General features: G+C 37.7%; 1 protein-coding gene across 1 annotated transcript in view; it reads left to right on the top strand.

Moving 5' to 3' along the window:
* Nucleotides 1-19,316, top strand: part of ORP1C (OSBP(oxysterol binding protein)-related protein 1C) — a 79,491-nt gene that overhangs the window by 7,252 nt on the left and 52,923 nt on the right. The window contains exons 2-3 of the mRNA XM_089430978.1: nt 8,268-8,624; nt 14,337-14,433. Of these exons, the coding sequence (XP_089287104.1) occupies nt 8,268-8,624; nt 14,337-14,433 (454 nt within the window). The remainder of the gene's footprint in view (nt 1-8,267; nt 8,625-14,336; nt 14,434-19,316) is intronic.

Genomic DNA, 19,316 nt, shown 5'->3' with positions numbered 1-19,316 from the left:
AATTCAAGTATTGAGAAAGAAGCTGAAACTGCCTTTTGTGGAGCATGTTATGGCCCCAAAAGTAGCCCAGGTAGAGAAAGAAAAGGAAATTTTAACTAATGAACTCTTGCAGAGGAATAATGAGATTACAAATCTTAAGGAGATGAATTTTGTTTTACAACATAAATTAGATTCACATGTTTGTACTATCTTAGTACAACCAGACTCTGAAGATCCTATAGAAAAGTTGACCAGAGTAATGACCGAGCTACAAATATTAGAGAATGAAATGAAGAAGATTCAAAGAAATTTTGAGGATTCACAGAAAATTCTAAAGATAATAGAGAAGGAATTAGCCATGGCTCAAGAAATTGCTACTAAATATCAAAATGATTTTCAGGTTGCTTCTAATCAGATCAAGGAATTGAAGGAGAAAGTGAAGGGAAACATGTCCCTTATATGGAATGAGGAATATATTAATAATTGCAGAAGAAAAGGCCATTGTTAGAGATCTGGAAAATATAATTGCTGCCAACAAGCAAAAGCTTCAACAATGTGCCCAATTTGCTAAGAAGATGATTGACTTCCTTAACTCTAAATCATCACAAGAGTTAAGAGAAATGAAATTTGAAGATAGAACAAAATTGGTATTGGAAATAAATAAGATGATTTTGAAGAATTTGTACAGGAAAACAACTGAAACCAAGCTGACAAAGGTTAAAGAATTTGTTCTAAAATTTAATACTAATTTTGACAAAAGAACTAGAGCAGGACTGCCTTCATGCTGGGATCAATAGGGAAATCTGCTTCCCTAGGAGACTTATGAGACTTTGTTGGTGGAAGTGAAAAGCAAGATTGGTGCTTCACATGAGAAAACAACAGTTCTAAAGGGAGCAACAATAGTGAATTATTTGCATAGGGATTTTCAGCTATTGTGGCTAATAAGAACTCTGTTTATTGACCAACCAACTTATAGCAGGATTACCAACTTTCGAATGACTCACACCATGTTTGTCAAAAGCCAGAGCTCAGATATGATAGTCTGGAAGAGATGTAGAGATTGGATGTCACCTACAACAAGAAGTGCAGAAGCTGGAACTTCAACTGCGCCAGAATCTCAGTTGACTCAATGAGCTAATGCCACATGTTACTTCAACACAAATTTTAGAAACATTTTCATAAAATCCTCTAATTTTGTTTTAGTTTTTTCATGAATATAGTTTTGAAGGACAAAATAGTTGTAGACAGTGTTGATTTCTAGTAGCATCGAATGTGCTCTTAGCCTCAAAATTTGTAGGGAGGCTTGGACACATGTATTCCAGAAGACCCAGAAATCGTTTTGGGAAATTCCACCCAGAGAAGGTTTTATTAAACTAATTAATTATTTTTAATGGAGGGCTAAGTCTAAACTTAGGGAATTAAAATAATTAAAAGGTATTAATTAAACTGAGGGTGAAACTTCTAGAAGAAGACGAGGATCAAGCCAAAATGATATAAGCCATTGATTAGAATCTAATTTGGGCTGTTGGTTCTCAACGAGAAGATTATAAGAGGAGGCTTGATGGGCATTTGGAAAATACATTGAGTAAGAGATTAAGAGATCGATTTCTAAAGAGAGTAGCACAGTAGTTGCTGGAGAAATCATCGAGGAGATTTCTTGCAATGAAGAGCAGAGATAATTTTCTGGAGGAAGTTTTCCTGAGCTGGAGAGTGCAAGGAAGAGAGGGCAGAAAGACGTCCAGAGAGGTTGACGCAGGGCCATGCAGAGCTACGCTGTGGCAACGCAAAGCTTCAAAGGGAGTTTGAAATTCTGCTGAGGAACAGTCAGGATCAAGTGCTGGAGCCGGGGTGTGAGATCGGGAGGACAAAAGGTTGAAGCTTCCAGCCAACAGAGGATTAGAAGAGGTGCAACGCAATCGTTAGAAGCAGTGACGCAGTACTACGCAGAGGCAGCGCAAATCAGTGCCGGATTTTCCAGTGACAGGGTGAGATCATCTCACAATCTTTTTGTCTAGTTAGATCTCTGTATAGGATTGCCAGTTTGGGCATCCAAAGAATTGTACTAAGAAATCACTGCTTAATAATACAAACCCTTAGCTGCCTCACCAGTTTTCCCACATTGGGATTTTCGGGGACATTAGTCCAAAAACAACGGTGTCATTTGTGTTATATTTCTTTCTTGTTCAGTTCTTGTGTTCGCATATAATTTAATTAGTGGAGGCTGCAATGTATTGGTTTTGATATTTACCATAGAACACATTAAATAATTTGTTTAGTTATTTGACAAATAGAAGAAACTTAATTAGTTGCTGCAGTAGTGATTCGGGGCGGCTTGAATTTTCACATGGTGTCAGAGCATAGGTGAAGCAAGGGAGTAGATCGGAAGGGCCATCGCTGAAGAGGAGGGAGATCGAAGTGCTACATAGGCAGCAGATCGAAACCCCAAAGGGATTGTGCAGTCCAAGCCAGGAGGGAAAGGTTTTCGTGGAAGATCTCTCTCTATGTGAGTCGACAAAGAGGTAAGATTTCCAGATCGGGATTTGTTAGTGGGAGGGGGAGCAACGCAGCGGAAGCTTTAGCGCAGAGCAATTTCTGGTGAGACACAATTTTCTGCAGTAGTTGCTAGGACAAAAAAACGTCAGAAGAGAGAAGGAGACACTACCTTGAGCGAATTCTTCCTCAGAGGACTTCCAGCCAAGAAGTTCGAATTCTCATTTGCTGAGCAACAACAGGGAGGAACAGATCTACTAACTCCAACAGGGAGTGCGTAGGCCAGCCCAGCAACAATGCAGAGGAAAGAGGAGGCAATTTGACATTTTTTGTTGTTGTTGGCAGAGATGGCAACTAATGGGCTGAGAGATGATGACTGGTTGGATGGAGCAACCAATTATGTGATCTGGAAGGCTAGGATCTCATGCCTTTTGGATGAGCATGATCTCAAGACGTACATCGATATTGTGGTAGTTGTACCCATTGATACAGATTCACTCAAGAAGTACAAGGCTGAAATGGCGAAGGCCAAGTGGTTGATCCTCGATGGAGTAAGGGATCACATAGTATGTCACATTGTTGGAAAAGGGACAACCAAAGAGATGTGGGATGCCTTGGCTATGCTATATCAAGGATCTTCTGAGCAACGAAAGATGTACTTGGAGGAGAAGCTGAGATCAGCTAGGATGGAGAAAGGGGAACACATTGATCTGTTCTTGTCAAAGCTTCAGGAAGTCTGAGATCAGTTGGCAGCTATAGGATCAACACCTCAACCTACAGAGATGGTGAGGTTGGCCCTGAATTCAGTTTTAGAAGAATGGCAAGTGTTTTTCCAGAGTATCCTGGGCAGAGAGAAATTGCTAGATTGGGAAGGAATGTGGGCTGCTCTTCAGCAGGAAGAGATGAGGCGAGACTTAGTCAAGTGCAAACTTGATGGTTGCAGCAATAGTGGGAGGAAGCCCAAGGAGGAGGAAGAGAATGCAACCCTTGCATCAAAGGGGCAGTAGAAGGAATGGAGAAAGAAGAAGGTGGTCTCTAAGATCAAATGTTTCCGGTGTGGTGAACTTGGTCACTACGCTACGCAGTGTCGTCTCAAGAAGAAGGACAAGGATGCGAAACATGATCCGCAGGTTGCAGCCTCAAAGATCGAGGAAGAGGAGGTCACCATGATTGCCTAGATATCTCCAGGGGAGAGGTGGGGTGATCTAGTATTATAGTTTGAAAGAACTGAAGATGGGCAAGATCCTTGAGGAGTCCACCTTTTGGATCAATACCTTGCTACGGGAGCCCATATCAGAAGTAGCAGGATGGACCAGGGTCAGTTGGTGCAAAGGAGTGTCGGAGTGAGTTGCAGTGGCTAGGAGCGCTAGAGTTTGAGCAACGCAGAACTAGTGTTGACAACATTGCAGTTGGCACAAAGCAGAGTCAACACAACGTAGTGGCTTCAGTGACAACGCAGAGACTAGCAACAATCAGAACTCCAACAACAGATGCATCATATTGAACACTTGTTCAGTAATTTTGGATGCTTTTCCATTGCTGATGTAGTAGCAACAACAATTGGAGAAGGTTGCAGTGCAGATGCAGCGTTGGCAGTGGTAGGGCTAGCAACAACACATATGCAACATTTACAAGGGTTGTAGTACAGATGCAGTGTTGGCAGTGGCAGGGTCAGCAACAATACAGATGCAACATTTGCGCAGTAGTTGGTGGGCAGTGATGTTAGACATTAGCAACGCAGAAGGAGATGTTACAAAAAAGGGTGATGCTTCAGCAGGTTGCATTACTAGAGCACATTCCTCGCTAAGAGGGAGTGTTGATTTTGGTAGCATCGGATGTGCTCTAAGCCTCAAAATTTGCAGGGAGCCTTGGACACATGTATTCTAGAATACTCAGAGATCTTTTCGGGAAATTCCACCCGGAGAAGGTTTTATTAAAATAATTAATTATTTTTAATGGAGGCCTAAGTCTAAACTTAGGGAATTAAAATAATTAAAGGGCATTAATTAAACTGAGGGTGAAACTTCTAAAAGAAGACGAGGATCAAGCCAAAATGATCTAAGCATTGATTAGAATATAATTTGGGCCGTTGGTTATCAACGAGAAGATTATAAGAGGAGGCTTGATGGGCATTTGGAAAATACATCGAGTAAGAGATCAAGAGATCGATTTCTCAAGAGAGTAGCGCAACAGTCATCGAAGAAATCATCAAGGAGATTTCTTGCAGTGAGGGGCAGAGATAATTTTCCGAAGGAAGTTTTCCTGAGCCAGAGAGTGCAAGGCAGAAAGGGCAGAAAGACATCCAGAGAGGCTAATGCAGGGCCAGGCAGAGCTACGCTGTGGCAGCGCATAGCTTCAGAGGGAGTCTGAAATTTTGTTCAGGAATAGTCAAGATCAAGTGCTGGAGTCAAGGTGTGAGACCGGGAGGACAAAAGGTTGAAGTTTCCAGCCAACAGAGGATTAGAAGAGGTGCAACACAGTCCTCAGAAGAAATGACACAGTGATTGCGTGGGAGTGACGTAGTACTATGCAGAGGCTCACCTCCAGCGCAGATCAGTGCTGAATTTTCCAGTGACAGCGACAGGGTGAGATACTATCTTTTTGTCCAGTTAGATCTCTGTATAGGATTGCTAGTTTGGGCATCTGAAGAATTGTACTCGAAAATTACTGCTTAATAATACAAACCCTCGTCTGCTGCATCGATTTTCCCACATTGGGTTTTTCCAGGGACATTGGTCCAAAAACAACGGTGTCATTTCTTTCTTGCTCAGTTCTTGTTTCCACATATAATTTAATTAATGGAGGTTGCAGTGTGTTGGTTTCGATATTTACCGTAGAACATAGTAAATAATTTGTTCAGTTATTTGACAAATAGAAGAAACTTAATCAATCGTTGCAGTAGTGATTCGGGGCTTCTCAAATTTTCACAGACAGTTTAAGTAGTTATGCAGTTTTTGACAGTTGACAGTTTTATAATTGTCCTTATTGTAATTACACTATAAAAGACAATTTTGGAGGAGAAAAGGTTTCGAGTTTTGGACCTCAGAAGCAAAATTTCCTTTGTAATTTTGATCTTCTTGGTGATTTAATAAAAATTTTCAAAGTGATTATAGACATATGTTGAATGTGATATGTGTTTTATGTTATCTTTCAATTCGATGTTATTCTGCTATAGAAGAGAGTAATGAAGCTGCTGGCCTTTAGATTTATAGTTTCACTGCAATTCTAATATCTGTAAGTTAAAGTTAAATAACCTTAATATGCGCTCTTCTTTTCTGTATTCCATTTTATCTTACTTCCATATTGTTTGCTAAAGTTTAAGACAAGAGATTCTGCTATAAGTAGCCTGTTGTTTAAAGATTTCTTCCAAAATTTGTCATCCTCTGTACTACAACTTAAAATCACATTCACCATTAGAAGGCCACTTTGAAAGAGTGTTTTTCCCAAAGAAGATTTAAAAACATTGTTTATAAATTAAACATTTATGAGGTTTTGAAAAATGGGACAACAAATTAATAATTTCCTAGACTTGGATAAATGTATTGGGCACTGACCTCTTCTCAGCCAGAGATTGTCTTCCAGGGTACAACATGGACAACAGGGGCAAACAACAACTGTTCGAGATGAGAAATTCAACGGGAAAAATGTGTTGCCATGCTATGGAAGTCACTTTGGTTAAGAGGCCTCGATTGGTGGGTGCTACAACAAAATCTGGCACCCCAATATATAATGGAGTAGTTAGATCTCTCCTATATCCATGGTTCACTGTGTTATGACATGTGGAAAGTAGCCTCTCAAAGGCATTTTGTCCTCATCCAAATAAACTATCAACATGCATCCAATAATGCTCAAGAAGGGGATGCACCACCAAAATCACCTTGAGCCTCTGCTCTCTATTGAGGGTCAAATATGCCAAGCGTAATTGAAATATCCATGCAACGTAGATGAGATAGCACCTAGGAGAGGTGCGTCTTAGAAAAATGTGCCATGTAACTATCTCAACCACCCAACAAATCATAAAATATTCTCAATGTGAAGTGTGCTTAGGAGAATGCGCCAAGGTGGTTAGAACTCATCAATGCGATACTCCTCCATATGCCATGTCATAAAGGTGTCCAACCAACCCATGAGAGTTTGCCTTGTAGAAGTGTGCTAGTGTCCCCAAAAATCGATAATATGTTTCATTCCTTGAAAATTGTGCCCAAGGAGGAGGTTGCACCACAAGAAAGCTTTAATTGAGTCCAAATAACCATGAATAACCACTCCTAGTGTGAAATGGAAGCATATAAACTAGGGTGGCCAAGCTATTAACCTTAATTTGAATAAATTAGATTAATTTAACCATTGAATAGTTAAATCAACCTCAACATGTGTGCACAAAGGTTAATGATCAAATATAAACATAATGCTCCTCCCAATTAGTCAACAAAACTTAAATGTCCATGAACATGTGTGCGACTAAAGTGCACTTTAATAAACTGTTTTATCATGCAAATGAAGGTGTTCTCTCCCTAGCAAAAGTTTTGCAAGTTAACAACAAAATATAAAGTTCAACCTAAAGTGCACAACCACCAAAGGAGTATTCCATCAAAATTACCATCTAACATTAGGAAAACATTAGATTACCATAAAATCATCCCAATATATATATTATAAACATCATAAGAGAGAGACATAACAAAAAGGCTAACCCATCCAACTAAAAAGTGTGTCCCCTATCACACATTCAACATATAAGGACTATGTATTACAGCCCTTTCTCTAGGAAACTCAACAATCATTAAACATTTTTCTCCAAGCCATCATCATCTAAGTCCTTGTTCGGTGCTAAAACCATTATCTACATCCAAGATAAGTATATATGGCAAACTTCTGTAATAAGATAGTATGCTTTACATCCGTAAAAAATGCAATAAGCGGTGCTTCAATGTATCTTTGCTTTAACATCGTGAAATCTGTGGTTAATAATACCAAGGAACATAAATTTCTAGTCGAAAAACAGTTAATTTCAATGTTATGCATTTTCAATCTTCTTTAGCAGTAATTTTGATGGTTGAGGAAATTTTGACATTATCTTTACTTTGATAGAACAAAATATGTTAATGATAACCCTAAGGATCAGAATTTTGGGGATGAAAAAACAGTTAATATTTGGCCATGGTTTCAGGCTGAATTTAACTATTTTTTATCCGGACGGTTATCTCCTTGAGGGGCATTTGGAGGTTTGGGGATAGCTGCAAATCATTGTGGCACATAGTTCGGCTGTCTGCTGTTGATTTTCTGTGGGAATTCTGGTGTAAGGCTATATTCTATGAGGAAGCATACCCTCCTTAGCTTAGGAGAATTGAGGCTTTTTTTAGCAGGAACTGGCTTTGGAATTAGCTATGCTTTGGTTTTCAGAATAGACGCAAATAATGAGGCAGAAGCCTTGGCTACATATTGTATATACCCTTCCAATTTTTGCATTGCTAGATGAATGCCATAACAGGGGTCTCTGTGCCTATTATTCAAAGTACTTTCTCCTCAGAAGTTTTGAGTGCAATCCAAAAGAATGCCTTGAGTGATTGTGTGCACTTTTCTCTAATTAATTGGCCATGTAATGTGTGATACATCAATCTGTATGGTTGCATTATATAATACAATAGTTAAACTTTATTGTGAAACTGTTGTTCAATGTGTATGACTGAATGTTAGTTTTGTGAGCGCTTTTTCCTTTTATGATGATTTTTGTTAGTGGAAGATATTGTCATCTTCATATAAACGGTTGTTATCGTCATGTTGTGATTACCTCATTTTAGGTGTCTTCCATTCGAGAAAGTAGATCAGATGATAAAAGATTTTCTGTCTTCACTGGTACAAAGAGACTTCATTTGAGAGTTGAATCTAGAGAAGACCGAGCTGCATGGATTGAAGCATTGCAGGTTGCAAAGGACCTATTTCCTCACATTTCAATTAATGACCTTACATCACCTGTGGAGAACATCACTGTTTCAACTGAGAAGCTTAGATGCCGCTTGTTGGAGGAAGGGTTGAGTGAAGAAGCAATACAGGAAAGTGAGCAGATTATGATGGCAGAGTTCTCTACGTTGCAAAACCAAATGAATCTTCTTCAGCGAAAGCAATTTCTTTTAATTGAAACTTTGAGGCAGCTAGAGGTATAATTTTATTTACAATCTGTAATTTATTTTGGTAGGATTTACAATGGTGATTGATATAAACATGTTGATTTATTCTCAAAAGAATGCTTTGGTTCATCAATAAAAGAAAAAATGTTAGAAATTTAGACACCTGAATAGGGCATAAGCTGTAATTTACCTTAAATATTGTTGCATCTCATAGTTATAATTAGCAATATTAGTGAACTATTGAGTGATTATAACTGAAAAGTCATGTTTGTCAATGAAGAGACATATGGATAATACAAGTATACATCCATCATTATAGTATATCATATCCTCTCCTGTCATCAATACTTTATTATTAGATTGCTATTAGGACAATGTACTAAAAGTCACCAACATTATGTCTGAGCCCAGATAACTAGAAATCTCATTGCAAATGGAACTAATGCTATTGTTTTCCAATTGTTTCTCATTCCTCATTTCAACTTTTTATATACTTGGGAAAGGACATGCAGTACTATATCTGAACTCACAACTGCTTAATACAATTCTAAAGAACAGAATTTTTTGCATTATTGAGTTGAAACTGAACCATAAAAAATTATATACCTGTGATGATTTGTTCAAGAAATAGCCAAGACGAGTCATTAACCCAAATTTAGAGACTAAAATGTAAAATCATGGGTGTAATTCATAAATTTTGGAGCCTGGAATATCAAAATACTAAAAATTAATGGAGGGGGTTCTACTGACCAAAGATCATGTCTTAAGAATTTCCTTAAAGATAAAATTGTATCTATTATTAGCAATAGATTAGAAAACTGAGCCTTTTATGGATTAAAATTTGAATGCTACCCCGAGTTAAGAGTTATAACAATACTTTGTCCCTCTAGGAGGTTAGAGTAACTGAAATAATTACAGGAAAAGAGACTAGCTGACTGCAACAGGAAGCAGTGACCAAGCAAGCACAGATCCAGGATTAATTGCATATATGCAAAACAATTAAGATCTGTAATACAAAACCTCTTTTATATAATTAAATGATAAATCCATCCATCATGTTGGTAAAACACCATCTCTTTCTCTGTGGCCAAGAAGCATGACTTGATAAGGTAATGGTACAATTTTTAGGCAAATTGTCAAATTTAGGAAAATCATGCTTCCATGGCATTGGAATTACTTGAAGTTGCAACATGTGAGTGGTATAAAGTTGGAGCAAGGAATCTTGCCCAGTTGGATGGTTTATTTTTTGGTGGTTTTCATGAATATTTAAGAACAGGGGATGCTAGACTAGTTTTAGACTTAAGTTGATGTAAAGGATTTCATATGCTACTGAAAAGATTCATGGGTATTATATCATATTGTACAGAAGCTGAAACATTTTATGATTATGCAGTAACATATGCATGCCTATAATTTCTGAATGAGTTACAAAAAGTGTTTGCAACTTTTTGAAAAAAAGTGAGACATACAAAGTAAACGTAGAAGTCTAGGAGCCTATGAATGAATGTGTTGCCTTCTTGTTTAGCAACAATGAATGCATTGAAGAAGACATGTTCATGCTTGAGTTTGATAAAACGATTAACACTAAAATTCTGACATTATCAAATTAAAATGTTTACATTAATTTGAGAGTTATCTACAAAGGCTTTATAAATACTCATTTTAATGGGAACTCCAATTAGGACACGTAGGATGACTAGAATTATCTAAAAGTTACCTAGAAGTCCCAAGGTCTTTTAAAGAATTGAATAAGATACCTACAATGAGTGGAACTATGTAAAAGTTGCCTAGAAGTCCCAAGATCTTTTAAAGACTTCCTTTTAGATAATTCTACTGCTGTGGAGGCCCATGGCTCTCAACACACACCCTACATGTGCCAATGTGGCTCTTTGGAGGATTAGGACCTTGTATAGGGAGACCAAACCCAAGATGGAGACCATCTACAATCTTGCATAAGATCCAATGCGTCCCCTAGCCTTCTAGTACAACAAGTCATTAAAGAAATCGAGTAAATGAGCTTACCAACCATGGACCATAAGTGGGGACTTCATAATGGTCTGCCCTTCCATAATGGGCTTCGAGATGTGCCAATGTCTCCTAAACTCCAAATGGAGTTAACCAAGTATCCTATTAGGTGATTTCTACTTCTAAAGGGGATAATATGTTCAAGGTACATCTCTTAAAAGGTGGTGGCATGTGACAGATAGGTGAATGAAGTAGGGGATGAGAAGGTGCAACCCCGGACTACATGTTGGGGTTCAAGGGTAGCTAATAAAAGGGAAGCCCACAATTGGGTTTATAGTGTATAGGAGGGAGCAATCGTGGTACATGAGGTGCCCCGACCTTGATTTTTCCACCCCTTTTTATATGCCTTTTGCCTTTTTATGGTTTTCTTTGATTAACTGGTCGGGGCTCAAGGGTTACAAGCATGATCTATAAGATATAGTAGTGAATACCCCCTTTTAAGGTAGGGCAATTCATTGCCCACCAAGGGTTGGGACAATCATGGGTTCCTATATGATTAATGGGGCTAATAGAACTTATAGGGACCAGGGTGATGGCCATGATGATGGGGTATAGCTCATGTATTGGCTTTTGCCCACATGCTAAATGTGTTCGGCCCGGCCATCTTTTGCATTTTGTCGTACATTTCCCTATTGAATGTGGCCAAATATGGTTTTATCTTTCTTTTTAGCTGCATCAACCTCCAAGCATCATTCTAGGCCTGACCCAAGGTGTGGGCAAGGGGAAGGGGTGAGCTATCCCTATGTGGACCCAGGTGGGAGAAATGATGAATGGGGTAGTAATGAGCGGAAAAGGGGTAATATATGGGGATAAGGGAGTGGGACCACACAACCAAAATCAGGTTTTCCCGCGAAATACCATCCCTAAAGCCAAATGGTCAGTAAAAGAGATCCCACGGGACTAGAATCCAAGGTTAATATCCAAAAGGGGTTTGGGGGACAAGAGCATAGACCTAGCCCCTTCTTTCTGTCGAAGCCCCCCATTAATTCATGCCCAGAAGTGTCCATGATAAACAAACCACAATACTCAATTACCAAATGACAAGGCATACCTTTAGGTTTGAGTGGCCCACCTTCAAACATACGATCATGGTAGATGGGTGAGGGACCCATGGCTGGCTCAGGTGGCGGAGAAATGGCACAATGAGCTAGCTGGTGGCTGCAAGGGGCTGCCGACTGAGGACCATCTTGGAGATTTTCTTTTTCCTAGGGATATCACCCACAAAATGGTGGGTAACACTACCCTTGTGATATGACGCTTGGCTTTGATCTGAAGCCCAAGGGGATCGTAAGAGCATGCATCTTGTGACAAAGTGTGTAAATGGTCTTCAGTGGGGCCCATTCCTCAGTGCCATGAAGTGCTCTGCATGGAAGGCCATCTTGGGTTTCAAACCCCCTAGAGGGGTGATCCAAGTAAAATAAATAAAGCAGCTATAAGATATGTCACACACACACATATAGGAGAGACATAAATTTCAGAGTACGATTCAAGGATTTCAAATTTGGAAATAAAACCAAAAGGAGAGTTATTATTTAAGAGTTGTTCAAACCCTCTATTTATAACTTGTTTTGGAAGAAGTTATTGTTTGCATTCCTTTTTTAATTTACTTTTAATGTTTGTTTTTTGTTCTTGTGACTGAAATGTTGGCTTGAAATACCGATAGATGGACTAAACTAATGAAATGTCGTTTGAACAACTGATACTGCATTACAAAATTTTGGAAAGCCAGTAAAACGTTTCATCTGTGTTTCAGAGTTCTGCAAAAGGAAATGTTTCTGGAACATGGAAATTTGTTTCCAGCACATCAAGTTGGAGTTTGCAGTAACATAGTCATAAGTTATCAGTCTGTATTCATGCTTTTTTAATACTTGTTGTTTTCATGCATCTTAACATTCTTAGAGTCTTTTTCCATGCTCAGCGATGCTTTTGGTTTGGTATTCCCTTTCTTATTCCTACCATGTAACTTTGGCTTCATGAGCTTTTTCTCTAGCAGAAGAATAATCACTTCTCGTCCACATCATTATATTGTTGCACTGTTCTCTGCAATTCACAGATGAACTGGGCTATGATACCATATATATGATCTCCTTCTCTCCGCAATTCTCAAGATTGGAGATGGTCTTTGATACCAAGTACGATCTCCGTGTGGAATGAGGAATTGGTTCCTATTTCTGGGTCTGTGTATATCTACCCTCTTTTCTAAAAAACTAGCAGAGTATGACAACGTCATATGCAAAATCTCAAGGAAAGACATGCAAATATATATTGAGTGCTACAACAAGAGTTACAATACAGAGCTTAAGCTCCCTCAGCCACAAAAACTTTCTCCCGAGGAACAATCAGATTTACAGGAAAAGAATTATTCTAATTTTAAAATTTGATTTTCCTAAGATTATATATGACATATGCCTATCTTTGTTTCTGAACTAGAAGGATTCCAAATTAGAAGCTTCTTATAGAACACAGATCTCAAGTACAAGTAAATGTAACTTTCCCAACTGATAAGTGTCATGATGGTTTGTCTTCCTTTCGGTCAAGGTTTTTGTTCAATGTTGAAGTTAACTAGTTGGCTCATTGTCAAGGTTGACTGGTTGCTGTCAAGCTAGGTGGGATCAGTTGGCTTATAGTACGTTGTTAGTATTGTGTGCCATGCTAGAACCACAAAGTTCTATTTAATCACATTGTGGTTCTTCATCAGAAGTTATTTTATTGGTCCTTTAAAAATATGGCAAACGAATGTAAGTTGTCCTTCAAAGCATATTTCTGATATGATATTCTTATGTACTCCCAGAAGACACGTGGCAATACTATAACAATATGGTTATTATTTTTTTCCTTGGAAAATACATCCCCAGGAAACCCCCTGGGCACTTCCCCTCATTCTGAGGATTGTAGTCTGTGTAAAGCAGGCTACATAGACTATTGTACACTAACGCACAAGTGGCGTTGAGTGAACCCCACATATGCAGAGGCAGTCAGCCTGGGGACTTTCTATCTCCTACTTCCTATTCACAGCGCTCAACCACTTGAGATAGCCCAGTAGGCTTTATACTATGGTTATTATTAGTTGCTAGCGTTGCTATAATTTGTTAATAGAACTTTGCAAGATAAGATCTTGTATATTAGCCGTAAAAGTGGTGTGTGTCCTGTGTAGTTGCATCCTTTCTGAAATGTGGACCAGTTGGATATTTTTTTCTGGTTATTTGTACGCTGCTTTGTGTGTCAAAGTAAAGGATCATAGTAGTATCATCTATAACAGAAGGTGAAGTGCAGCATGGTAGAGAAGACAAATCAAAGCACACATTTGGGTGTTCTATGCTTGTGCACTTGAGAGAAACCTTGGAATTCTGTTAACAATGTTCCAAGACACACTGCCTTTTGTTAATACAATAACCCTATACAGTCACTATCATTAAAATATTTAGAATGTTCATTTTGCAAGCTTCTGTATAATGTGATATTATTTTTTATGAAATTGTTAATGGTACCGATTTTTATTTTGTCATACAGTTGCTAACAAATATATTGAATTGATCAGATATTTTGTTTCTGCTTAGCTATGGAATATATACCGACACAGCTATCGGATTTTTGTTAGCATGTTTTAGTTTAATACTTGCCATTTATTCATCCTATTGAATTATAATAATCGGGGACTAGAAAGGCATGCTACTTGAGTATGCATCTTATTGAATAACTGTATCTTGTTCATTGAAGACAGAAAAATTTGATCTGGAGACAAAGGTTGTAGATGAAAGTCAGCATCGTTCAAAGCAGGCTTCATCCTCAAAAACCAGAAATGGAAAATTTAGTGGTAGGTTCTTGAGTTGTTGACAGACAATTGTTTTTTTCTTTTCTTTTCAATATCCTACATAGATCTTTATACCTTCATGTAAGTGGTGAAAAAGTAAATTTTCATGTGTTAATGTTGCCTGACCTTTTAGGAAAACTGATCTGGCTTGTGTTGGCTAAATATGTTCTCTTTAACTTTCCTTGATTTTGTCTGTAAGAAGTTATGATAGGCTGTTCTTGGAATGAAGAATTTGTCTTATCCTGCATATCTGTTATCTTATGAGAGCTTGTTCTTGGAATGAAGAATTTATCTTATTCTGCATATCTGGTTGTAGTTTATACTATTGTAGATTGTAGAAATATATGAGGGTTGTGCTTCCCTGTACATAGTGGTAGAGAGATTTAGGTTTTTGAAGTTTGGTAATAATTTATTGTTTCTGGGCTGCCTTGAAATAAGGAGTTCTTTAATACTGCACTTAAGCACTTAAGCATGCTGCATTTGAATTTTGAATTGTATGCTTTTGTTATGAACATGAATATGGAATAATATAACTAATAATAATTAATAATTATGAAGGGGCATGTCTCAAATGACATGACTCCTTACGAAAGGGCACTCCTGCTTAATATTTATACGGGACCCATCGTTGTATTCAAACATATTGCTTGTACATTCAAACATATGTATAAAACATTATTTGTCCTATGATGGATATCTTCATATTCCAGATGTAAGTCCAAACCATTAGACACCAAATATGTAATTTCTACTCTTGTATATAACATTTGAAGGTGGATATTGCAAAATGGCATCGAGTGCAATACATATATGAAGTAAAATACATAAATATTGAGGTTGTAAATGTCTTCTAGAGTCCAAATGTACCAATTCTATGATACTACAACACATCAATATGATGTTGATGTTTGTAGCTTGGGTGGGTACTTTTGCATAGGTCTATGTGTCTAGGCATGCAAAGGTTTCCTAATACACCCTTAATCTTAGCAATTACTTTAATGATTAAAGTAATTTATTTTATAACACAGAATTGAGTTAATCTGAGGAAATGAAAAGTTTTTTGCATTAGTGAATTAGATGAATCTCAATCGTCAATCTCAAGTGGTGTTGAGATCTGATCTCAACTATCAATCATTTTGGATATTAGGGTTGTGGATTCAGTCAACAACTAAAGCTTATAAAGGAAAGGTTAGACTAAGGGAGAAGACACTGAGTGAGCACAAGACATTGAAAGGACATCTAAAAAATTGGGTGGATAAGGTCTTTCATCCAAGTGTGTCGGGTTCAAGGAAGGTGCAAGGAGAGTGGCAAGGGAGTTCTAGATAAACTAGGAGATAGATCAAAGGATAGATCTAGGGATTGATCAACTGGTCAAATCCAAGGTATTGTTATATATGTAATTTTCTCAAAGGGCAATTTTCCTAGTAAGGGAGCCTAAGAAGGTTTTGAAGTTATTTGAATGAAGAACTATTTGATTGGGCAAAGATTTGTGCGCTTATGTGATTGAGATTTTGGTTGTTTACTTTGTTTCCATTTTTGAAATTTTGTAAAGATCCCAATTGTGATTTTTATTTAGTAGATTTGTAATAATATGCTAGGTAGTAAATTACTAGGTTGTTGGGTTCAAGGAAATTTAACATATGACCTATCATCAAAATCATTTGTGACTCTAGTTAGAGAATAAGACAAACTCTTTTTGTGTCTTTGATTAGAGAACACGACAAACTCTTTTTGTGACTTTGACTAGAGAACAAGACAAGCTCCTGCACACTGGAGCAATTAACACTACAGTTACATCTAACAAGGCCCTAGTGGCCCAGTAGAAAGATAAAACTAAGCATCCAAAGAAGTAACATCCTTGCCAACAACAAGCAAAAAAAGAGTCCCAAACCCTTTCAACTGGCTTCTACTCTTAATAGTAACAAAGAGCCAAAATCAAAGAATAAGAAGACTGACAGATATTTCAATTGTGGGAAAGGTAGACACATCGAGTTTAAATGTTTTAAAAAGATAGGGGTCTTGGAAGCAACAATGAAGAAACACAATATCAATATTAATTCTTCTTCTAACACTTCTCCTCATGGACATGTGCTTTTTTGCTTTTGGTTTCTCCTTTAATGCAACCTCAACTTCTTTTGATGAGTGGCTTATTGATTCTGGAGCATCTTATCATATGACTAAAGATAAAGCCATTTTTTCTACTCTTAATGATTTTAAAACCAAACAAATATTTGTTGGTGATGATAGATCTCTGACTGTTGTAGGGTCTTGTTGAAAATGTAGTTTGGTAGGTGATTTTGCATTGGTCAAGTGCCATGACATGCATTGAATCACCAAAATTCTTTCACAACGAAATTATTTAATTATTTCCCAAGTTCGGACCTTAGGCATAAAGTCAAATTAATTGTTTGACTTTATTGGCCAACTTTTATAAAGTTAAAAAGGTCAACAAAAGATTATATTGTGACTATAGATCTCAAGTGTGGAGATACAATCTCAACCCTCCATCACTTTGGAGATTAGGTAAAAAATTATAAAGAGGGAATAGGTTGTTGGAGAGGTAGATTGATTTGGCACAAGTGACTGGGCTTTCAGCTGAGAAACAGGAGTTCGAACTGATAGCAAGAGAAGACAATGAACCAGGGTTGTAGGGGAGCCCCCCCCGAATCCGCTCTTGAAGCACGCTTCGAGTGGGAGCGCGCTCCCGCAAAAAAAATCACTCCCTGACTTTCTTCGTAAAGATGCGTTCAAAATGCAAATTTGTTTCAAAGAAACAAGAGTTGTTGAGTGGGGTAGCTTAATATTCAAGCCCATGGCCTTAGTATTGATACGGAACTCATGGTAACGTTAAATTTTATTCTCCTTTATATTTTATTTTCATCCATTTACTTAAATTTTTAACATTACCATGAAATGACTCTGGATGTTTGAGATGTTTGAGAGTGGTTCTGACTTCATTGGATTTCATATGGAGAGTAGAATTTTAGATCTCACTCAAAATCCAACAGACTTAGTATTTTTTTAGGATTTCAGGATAGGGGGAATTGCAATGTTTCCATTGGATTTTATGATGTACTAGGTTATGGAACTCGTATTTAATCAAGAGCACCAAGCCCTCTATGTACCTTGATGTTAGTGATGTTGGTTGTCAAACTCCTCTATCATGACCCTAGTAAAAATGTACCCATCATTCAAATAAAATGTTGACTTGAATTGCTACATTTTTTTTATCTTATGTTAATGCATAGAGGGTGATATTAATGACAAAGATCCCAAGATAGCCGATGATTTTGATGATATGTATGTATTTGTTGTAGCATGATTTTTTTTGATGCCAGAGGCCATCTAGAGCCTATTTGTTGATGTATTTTCAATTCAGAGATGGATTGCACTCGTTGCTATTTTGGTTATGTGCACCCTTACATGCTATATAAACGAGAACTTCTAATTTGTGGACTTGTGGTTGATGAAGATAATAACTACTAGATGAATGATGTTATATGGTTTAATCCACGTTTTTATGTTTTCTTATCACTAATTCGTCATTCTACATGCTTTTGTGACATATATGCATCAAAATATGTAAAAATATATATTATATAAAATTTGCTCCCAAAATCGCTCCCAACCCGGGAGCTTTTGAAAATGTCACTCCCCGCTCCTGCTGCCAAGCAGCCATGCGATGAACATGTCAAGTTTTAGGGGCAACAAACAAGCTGAGTTTGGATAGCAAGCAAATGCAGTTTATCTAGGACATACAGGCCGAAATTCTTAGGGTCGTACAAGCTGAAATTACCAGGGTTGTATAGGCTGAAATAGTTGGGCTATACTGGTTGTATTTCTTGAAGTTGTACCACAATATTTTCTGGGTGGAATAGGCCGCATAAGGTAGATTGTGATGGGGAAATTGCTTACTGTTTTAGGTATTGTAATTTTCTGAATTGTACACCTGCTGTAATCGAAATTTCCAAGCTGAATAGAGGCCCAAATTTTGCTGGTTTTCCTCACATTGGGGTTTCCAAGGTAAAATCGTGTCAATATTTTTGTGCTTGATTTTTTGGTTATTTTATTTCTGTTATGCATTCTAAGTTAGGAACCTAGTGTATTTGGTGTCATAAAATTCAGATTGGAAGTTAATTGTTATTTCTGTTCGGAGTATAGTTTTATTGGGAATAAATTTTGATCTGGGTTAAAGATATCTAACATGTTATCAGAGCAGTAGTCTCTGATTATGAAACCAAGGGCGTTTGACACAAGTACTAGCTCAAAGGAGTTCAAGCTTTCAGCAAACAAGTGATTCAAGGGTTTAATCCACCATGGCTACTAATGTTCAATATGAAGACAGACTGAAAGGGTCCTTGAACTATCTGCACTGTAGGGTTTGAATCACATCCATTCTCAAGGAAAACAAACTGTGGAACTTTGTCAACACCATAGTAGTTCCACTAGTTTAAGATCCAATCTCCCTAGACCTTAATGAGGTGAAAGAAGCAATGGCACAATGAATTAGTCTGGATGGGGTTAAAGACCACTTAATTCCACATTTGTTTGAAAAGAAGACAACTAAATAAATGTGGGTTGTGCTCACAAAGTTGTACCAAAGAGACTACCAGAGTTGAAAAATGATACTAAGGGACCAATTATATACAATAAGAATGTCCAAGGGTGAGGGCATAACTTCCTACTTGACTAGGATCAATTAGCTACAGGATGAGATGGCAGTTATAGGGGAGATAATCCTTGAACTGGAACTAGTGAGTGTAGCCTTGAATGGATTTACAAAAGAGTGGGATGTGTTTACGAAATGCATAGTGGGTAGAGAGCACCCTCCCACTTGGGAAAGAATGTGGGACGACTTCATACAAGAAGAGATTAGAGAAGGGGAT

Source organism: Pinus tabuliformis, chromosome 6, assembly GCF_031772625.1.
Source record: "Pinus tabuliformis cultivar Carrire ecotype Pingquan chromosome 6, CPIR1, whole genome shotgun sequence".
In the NCBI taxonomy this organism is placed as follows: domain Eukaryota; kingdom Viridiplantae; phylum Streptophyta; class Pinopsida; order Pinales; family Pinaceae; genus Pinus; species Pinus tabuliformis.
Note: the sequence above shows the minus strand (reverse complement) of the source record. Positions and strands in the feature narration are given on the sequence as shown.